Genomic DNA, 8,631 nt, shown 5'->3' with positions numbered 1-8,631 from the left:
TGTCTTTCCTTCATCTACATTTCAAACCTTTAATTTCGATCAGTTCGATCACTCATTTCTCCCCATTCTGGCTTTGTACATTGGTCTGATTTGGAAAGGAAAATCCTTAAATTTTCATGTCAGCTAAGAACAAAATTCTGACTTATCCTTTATTGGGTGCTTTCCTCGGATCAGGTGATAAAAGATTAACATCTGTTCTCTAGATCAATAAGATAGATGATACTGCTCCTTGTTTCTTAGATGAGAACTCAGTGCCTAGAATCTGGCAGGCACTTGACAAAGGTCAGAACCATGGTAAGCAGCACTGGTTTATTAGAAATGCAATCTTTTTTTTTTCTTTCTCCAAAGCAGTTCATAATCATTGTGCCACATGTGTCTCCTAAAGGGCTTCTGATGCATTACTAAGCTTTCTGCCCTGTGTACCTTCCTGGCTCCCTAAAGACTCTGGTTTTATTATTCCTTTGCATTGGTTTAGAAGTTGCACAATCTCTGTGTCATTAACTCTGGAAAAACTAAAATGTGCGTAGGTGAATAAGCTTTCTATTCTCAGACACAGTGGCTGTTTTAGAGCTCAGAAATTTAAAATGCCTCTCTACATGTTTATCTGTTAATCAGATATCCATATTTTGATAGCAATATCCACATTAATCTCTGTCTCTAGGCTCTGGCATTTGTAGATGAGTAATCTAGGATAGACTTTCTTTTTACACTTGGTCTTTAAGCCTGGTTACTGATATAACTTCTAAATTCCTCCCAAAGGCTGGGATTATAGTAATGCACCAATACACCTCTACTAGAAATATATGTTCTTTAATATCACCATTTGTATATTAACTGCCATTCTATTATCTTGTCTTTCTTTCTGTTGCTGTTTGTTGGTGCCTTTTCCTCACTGCGTATTTGTGCTAATTTCATATTGCTTACATGGGGAGACCATAGAATGAAGTAATATATTTCATTTTGTGTTTTATTTTATTGTTTGATGTGATTTTTTTTTTATTTTAAAACAACCTCTCATTTTACAGACCAGTCCCAGTTGCCATTACCTCCTGCCCTCCCTTTCTCCCCACCTCACCACGTCCACTCCTCAGAGAGGATAAGGCTTCCCATGGGGAGTCATCGAAGAACTATAAAAAACATCCTGAATGAGGTAACCCAGACCCAGAAAGACAAACCCGGTATGTACTCACTCATAACTGGACAATAGACATAAAGCAAAGGATAACCAGCCTATAGTCCATGATAAGTGAAATAGACAAGATCTCCTGAGAAAATTGGGAGCATAGTTGGGGGGGTTATTTTGTGTTTTAAATTACAAATAAATATTTGACTTTTAGTTTCAAAATGGTTTAACTTGGTTTACTAGATAATACTCTAATTTTTTCAAATGATGGTCAAGTGTTGACATTGGAAATGTCAATACATCATCTTGAAACTTGGACATATATTCAGACATTACAGGCAGCAAGATTACTAGATCCTCCATGGCTTCTTTATTCAGTGTGCCTTTGAGCATCTGTGTCTAGCCAATCACACTCCGTAACCACTTCAATGCAGAGTTATTCCAAAGTCATTGCATACATTAACAAAATCTAGACAATGTCAATACCAATCTGCTTGCTATCCACATCTCTTCTTAGATTGAACTGCATTTATAGGATAAAAGCAATTTCAAGATGCCTAAAAGTAAATGATCTCTGAATATGTCTGTCTGGGTAAGTGTGTTGTTGTGAACCTTATTGTTTGAGACAAAAATGTTAACATCCTCCTTCCTCTAAGTCCCCATCAGCAACTCCTATGAATTTTTCAGGCAGATGCCAGATGTCCTCAAATCTGTAAGATCCTGTATTTAACAAGACTACCAGTATCCTATATTTGAAACCATAATATATATGTATGTATGTATGTATGTATGCATGCATGCATGTATGTATGTGTGTATACATATATAATGTGTGTGTCAATCCCAGTTCCCTCTCCCTCTCTCCCATCCCATCCCTTCCAGGAGGGCTCATCAAAATCTGTCAAGTCATTTGGAGTAGGGACTAGGCCCTCCCTCCTGTCTCTAGGTTAAGGAAGTATCCCTCCATGGGGAATGTGCTCCCAAAGTCCTTTCGTGCACCAGGGATACATCCTGGTTTCACTGTCAGAGGTCCCTTAGACTGCCCAGGCCTTCTAACTAAGACCCACATTCAGGGGGTCTGAGTCAGTACAATACTGGTTTCCCAGCTATCAGTCAGGGGGGTCAATGAGTTGTTTATTTTAATTCTACCAATGTACAGGAATGAAATCCTAGCTGATTTCTTCAAATGCAATCTTGAGTTCCCTCAAATGTCATACAACAGTGCTGATAAATCATACAGAATTTAGCATACAACAGGAACTTGTCTAGACTCCCTTGATCCTAGCTATAAGGACCTTTCTTGTCACTATTTGACAGGTGAAGAGAAACTGGAGAATAGAGAATTAGAAAATTCGAGAATTAGAAAATTCTGCCCAAGAGAAATAATAAGGTTAGGATGTGAACTTGGAGATTTTAGCTTTATGCTTGATAGTATTTACTACTAAATGTTGCTACCCCTGATGAATATAATCCTTTTCATATTAAAAGTCTTCTGTAATTCCCAAATTCTTCCAAGGATTACGCAGTCTTAAATTATGCCTGGAATATTCTTTCCACTCATCTCTGTTATTAAGTACTTTTCATTTTTTATGTGTTTCCTTAGTCATCATTTCTTTAGGAAATACTTCATCAAATTAGTATTACAAATCAATTTTAAGAATGCAAACATTTGTTACAATAAAATTCTTCATGGTTTTGTGATATTACACTACTCTGTGTGCCATGCACTATATAAACTGAACAAACTTTGATCTTGCCTGTGTAATGTAGGCTGGTGCATGGATGCCTATACAAACACACAGACATGAACACACATACACACACTCCGGAAGCAGAGGCAGGTGGCACTCTGTGAGTTTGAGCCAATCCTGGTCTTCAGAGAGAGTTTCAGGACAGCCAGACAGCCAGAGATACATAGACAAGACTTAGAATAAAATCTTTATTGAGAGAATAATATGATAGAATATATGTGTTTTTGTTCATGTTAGCAAAATAGTTGAGACTATAATACTTTCTTATTATAACATGTTCTGAAATAAAAGTTGTGAATAGTGTCCTTGAAACAAATATCACACTTCCATTTTGTTAGAAAACATTCAATATTTTTATTTAGAAAATCCAAAAAATCATGAGTAAAATAAAAGCTGAATAATTTGCAATTTGAGTACATTTCTAGTGTTAAAACAGTGTGCTTCTATGAGACTGTTGTTATTATAACTGTAGGATTTAGGTCTTCAGTTGTTGGAGGATGGTGTATTAGAATATATATATCCACAAATGTCTCTTGCTTCATCTGTAATCCTAAGTGACTACAAGACTACAAGATCTCTCTCTCTCTCTAGCTTTATTGTTTAGTTCTAATGACTACATCTCTCTCTTTAGGAGGCATTTGACTAGTAGGTACATGAAAATTATGAAAGAAATATTTAATTTATTCATTTTCTTTACTGCTATCTCATTGTTGTGCTCAGAAGACATATACAGTACCAGCACACATAAATTGGGTCATAGACAAGTAAATCATTTTGAATATATAATAATTAAAAAATTGCTTGATATTAGTAGCTTCAAAGAGACAAAAATAGCTTTGAGTTGAGAAGTTACTTCAACTCAGTGTCTGTTTAGTTAATCAGAGAAAAGCAAATTATAACAAGTGGCACCTGTTTGCCACTGACCAAAGCACCTTCGAATGGAAAAACAAATAAGCTGCACAGATGAAAATTGTGGTTAAGAACTATTGTAAATATGGCTTGTGACCTAGGAGAAACAATTGAATTCCATACCACAACTACTCTTAATCCACTTTGGATTTGGTGGAGCTGTTTATATAATGAAAGCCTGTAAAAGCTTGAAGCATGTCACTATATCTATTGGGATTGGTGGCTTGATTTCATTTCCATCCAGACGCAGGTAGCTCAGTTGAGGTCCATGAATGAAGGCATCCTGTTCTGCACGTAGTGTGGTAGGACATATTACTGAGATGTTCACGTCTATGGATGGAAAGATGGCATGAATGATTAGATTGAAACACCAGAAAGTTTAGTGGTCTAAATGAAAAAACATGCTGAATTGGCCCTAAAGGGCCAAATGACTTCATGCAATGAAACCACTGTCAAACAAGTTATTGTGCATATCTCTTTCATAAGAATAATCCTGGGGAAAAAGTTTGATGTAATAGGTCCAGTATTCTCACTCTCTGCCCTGCTGTATGTTAGTATGAGATATTACATAGTTAATACTACTTAAAACCATAATACATCCTAGAGAAATAAGATATCTCAGTTATTTTCTAAGCTTACAGGTGAGACGAAGCATGTCAAAATCACCTTACTATGCAAAAATGAGTAACATTTCTGGAGGACTAAAGGCAGAGACTGCAGTTAAATCTGGTACAAAGGGGGGAGGGAAGAATTCTTGCAAGGGTAATATGATGTAAAATTACCTTAAATTTTCAAAATAATATATGGTATGTTTAAATAAATGTATTTATCATAATTCTATATACAATACTTAAAATCCATGAATCCTTCCACATAAATACACTAAGTTTGAGAGAAGACATTTGCCAAGAGTTGGATTACAGAGGATTGAAACCAAGAAATATCCCATAAACCCTTATACCTGGTACTGTGGGAGAACAAATACCTGCCTTGGACTACAGCTCATGGCACCAACAGTCACGCTGAGAGACTTCTCCAGAGTGACAAGCTGTTATGTGCCCAAACTTTAGAACAGCTTGGAACAGGTGATCTCAAGCATCAATCCATGTAATCTGCTTTTGCCAAAAAGGAGCAAGAGCTCTTTGTCCTATGTCCTATGTGCTATTGGTGCAAACAAATTCACAATATAACTTTAAATGATTTTATACTTGGATAATGGCTGTTTTGTCCAAACCTTATGTTACCTTATGAATTAATTTGATATAAACAATGGCTCACATATATAAACCAGCTTTGTGGTTATAGCTTTTTTTCACATACATAATCACTTTATCCTCACACAGACTTTACCAGGAAATATGACTACTCTTTCCACCTGGGTATTGTATAAAACGTTTGCCCAGACTAGCCATTTTCTCTTACTTGGAATCTTTGCCCACCAGGGATTCTGTGTTTCATTCAGTGCCTCATTTAATATCCTTATCACTCTCATAACTCATATTAGTTATATCCAAATAACTGGAATATGAGAAAGGCATTATAAATTTAATAATTTTCTATATGTTAGGATTTTTCTTGAAGAATGTGGAGAAGTATATCAGAGTATATGCATATTTTACATTAAATTTCAAGCTCCTCGTTATGCTCTGAAGACATACATGTCACAAAAGAAAACTTTATTGGCAAGTTCAATGGACTCTTCATATAAAAGTTCTCTTTCTTGCAAACAATTTTTAACAGCTAGAGTATGTGGCAAGAACTAAGGACATTAACAAGTATTGCAACAATGTCATTGATAAAGTCTCATCCATGATTCCCACAAATGGTATCCTTATTCTATATCAGTGTGTTAAATGAGAGGCCATGGCTTCATTTTGTTCAAGCTGAGATGATAGACTTATCTCATTCACTTCTGCTTCAGTTTCCTTTTGAACTTCCCAACAATATCACACAAGCCTCTTGGTAGGTTTCAAGTTTCTCCAACCACGAGCAATTGTTAGACTCCACATCAGGGTCTTCAGTCATAAAAATCTGGAGAGGGGGAATCCCTACAATCTTTCACAAACTCAGTGGAGTCTGACACATGCTAATATATAAGACTGAAGTATTGGAATGAATTTCACAGCCTTTGGAAACCCTTTGTGAAATTTCAGTAGAGAACACAATGATTTACTTCTCAAACTTGTTTTCAATGCTGGCCCCTCACTCCTGAAGACATGATCTCAAGTTCCCAGCATCTGCAACTCACATACAAAAATCTGTGTAGAAACCTGAAATCAACTCCCTACTACAGTTATCTGTGAGGTTTTATTGTAGATAAGCAATACACCTGTAGGAGGATAGGCCTTTCATCAGGAAAAGCTTACAATCCCAGGGTCCTCCTTAGGCATTACAATGTTTGACTCAACCATAAAAAATATCATCTAACAATTTTTCTATGTTGTATGTTTTCCTTCTGACTGGAATATTAAACAATACATTCCTTAGTCTCAAGGTGGGAAAGTAACTGGTATGGTAGCAGCTTGCCATTTAATTCCAGAATTTTATCCTCAAGTGCATGGCAACAACAATGAAAAGAAAAATATGCAATACCCAAGCAGTGCTCAGTCAAAAGGTGCTCTGATCATGTAATGGAATGAATATGTGATCATATGCTTAACAAATCTTTTGTGAATGGTAACTAGGAAGCATAAAACGGTAGTATTTACCTGGCTTTCTTTTCTATAAAACATTTTCATCGACTCTCTCTTCAAGACTTTATAGAAGGAATCTCCTATTAGTTATCCTCCCAAAAAGACTTTTTACTGGAATTGAGGAGGAATCTTAGGCTGTGTACCAGTACCCAGGTATGGGATATGAAATTGCCCACTTTCACTACCAGAGACAGGATGACATAACTATGGACAGGTTGAAATCATCTCAAATGTTTTCAAGCATGTGTGTTTTGTAACCACTTCATCCCTTAATAACATCTTTGCTTTGAAAGACTTCAACCTGATCCATTCCCCACTCCATATCCAAAGATGTTTATTGTATTTTCCTCACAATGGATATTAAAGCTAAATCAACAAAATTGTATAGTGAGGAGTGGAAATAATGTGTTAACTCCAATGCCCCATTAATTGTGTATTGGTGGGGGTAACAACATGATTGCTATTCTTACAAGGGACAGAGACGGACATCATGATCGATATTTTGGTTACAGGTATACCCTCATGGCTACTTACTTTTAATTTTGTTGTGATCAAGGTGTAGGTGCTGCAGATTGGCATTAATTCGGGGAAAGCTTGTGAGCTGATTGTGAGACAGTTGAAGGTCTAGAATGGACGAGACATCGAAACCTCTGGATGGGAGGCCTACATCTGTCAGCTTGTTGTGGTTCAGTCTCAGGAAGGCCACTTTAGGAATCACGTTGAAATAATTTTCAGGTATTGCTTCAATGGAGTTGTTGTCCAGAAACAGCTGCATGGTGTTAGCTGGTAATCTTGGCGGCATGCTCCTCAGGGCATTCTTGGCCATGTTCAGCTGCATGAGGTTCTTAAGCCCCTTGAAGGTATCTCTTTGAAAAGCATTATCTAAAAGTTTGTTGTGCTGTAGGTCAAGTAGGGTCAGGTTTTCCAGGTTACTGAAGGTTCCCTGAGGAATTCTGGATACCTTATTTCTAGCTAACTGCAATTGTTCCAAACTTCTTGGCAATGGAGAAGGTACCTCCTCTAGCTCATTATCTTCTAGAAACAGAAAAAGAAGCTTCTTTAACTGGCTGAGGGCCCCCTTCTCTATCCCATAGTTGGTTATTTTGTTCTTGTTTAAATTGATCCATCTTAGCTGGGTGGCATTCTCAAATGGTTTCTCAGGTATGGTTTCTATCTGGTTGTTTTCCAGGTACAGGTACCAGATCCTTGAAGGAATAGCTGGGATTTCCCTGAGACCTCTGTTCTCACAGTATAAGGCAGTAGGGAAACTGGGTGGACAGAAACATTCCCTGGGACAATAGAAGTCATCATGCACATCCCAGTCTTCTGGGTCCAGTACCTCATAGGCCTGTCTCACACTCTGTGTCCACACAGTGTCTGCTGTGAGTAACACTCCGAGCATTAAACAGATTGCAGTTGCCATTACAGTACCTGTAGAGTAAGTAACACAAATGTTAGATAGTCCATTGATCTTTAAATACTGACAAGGATCGACCCAGTAAGTGTTGTTTCTTCAAGATAGGGCTCAGAATATCAGCTTCTAAGCCATAACATAGCAATTAATACACATTTATTGGGTGCCAATCACAGGCAAAACACTTTGCAGACATTTAAATACATTCACATTCCCTAAGCTTTCTGGGTTTAACTGAGTCATAGTGAAAGCTGAGAAAAGGAAAGCAAAGTTTAGCAACTTTAAGTGCTTTTCCATTTCAAGCTATTAATTCAAGAAACTCTACTGAAACCAATAGTTGAATATAAGAGAACAAAATGTGACCTAATAAATGAAGTGGTAGCTGCGTGCTGTTCCTAAGAGGTGGCATCTGCATGCGCTTTTACTTTTACCCTTAAATGAGAACAACATCTGGAGGAGATTTCCCAGGTTCTTTGGCCCTCGGACCAAAGAAATGTAGAGATCGAAGGGCAATGTAGAAGTTTATGATGAAGAATGGCTCTAGGATCTGAAGCGAAGTATGTGATGCATCTCGGGTTCTGTTGCTGCTCTATCAGGTAAGCTTTGTTTGCCTTTGGGGAAGAGCGGTGTGACTTTAAGTACAGGATGAGAATCAAGATGTTCAGTCAAGAAGCAGAGTAATAAATTTCTCATATAACCATTTCGTCCTGTGTAGACTATCTCTATTTTGTACAAATGGAT

The 8,631-nt window shown here is 37.2% G+C and overlaps 1 protein-coding gene across 1 annotated transcript; it reads right to left on the bottom strand.

The window, feature by feature from the left end:
• Positions 1–3,634: 3,634 nt before the first annotated feature.
• Positions 3,635–7,899, bottom strand: Kera (keratocan). Its single transcript, XM_051206314.1, has 2 exons — positions 7,011–7,899; positions 3,635–4,113 (listed from the first exon to the last, which is right to left on the bottom strand). The coding sequence occupies exons 1-2, from the start codon at positions 7,897–7,899 to the stop codon at positions 3,947–3,949; spliced, it is 1,056 nt and encodes a 351-aa protein (XP_051062271.1). The 3' UTR covers positions 3,635–3,946.
• Positions 7,900–8,631: the final 732 nt, after the last annotated feature.

The sequence above is a fragment of the Phodopus roborovskii genome, unplaced genomic scaffold (assembly GCF_943737965.1).
Source record: "Phodopus roborovskii unplaced genomic scaffold, PHOROB, whole genome shotgun sequence".
Taxonomy (NCBI): Eukaryota; Metazoa; Chordata; class Mammalia; order Rodentia; family Cricetidae; genus Phodopus; species Phodopus roborovskii.
This window is presented reverse-complemented; position numbering and strand designations above follow the sequence as displayed.

Coding starts and splice junctions, on each gene's coding strand:
- Kera (XM_051206314.1), bottom strand. CDS start 7,899: ATGGCAACTGCAATCTGTTTAATGCTCGGAGTGTTACTCACAGCAGAC. Junction 4,114..7,010: donor TGATCACAACAAAATTAAAA/GTAAGTAGCCAT, acceptor TTCCATCCATAG/ACGTGAACATCTCAGTAATA.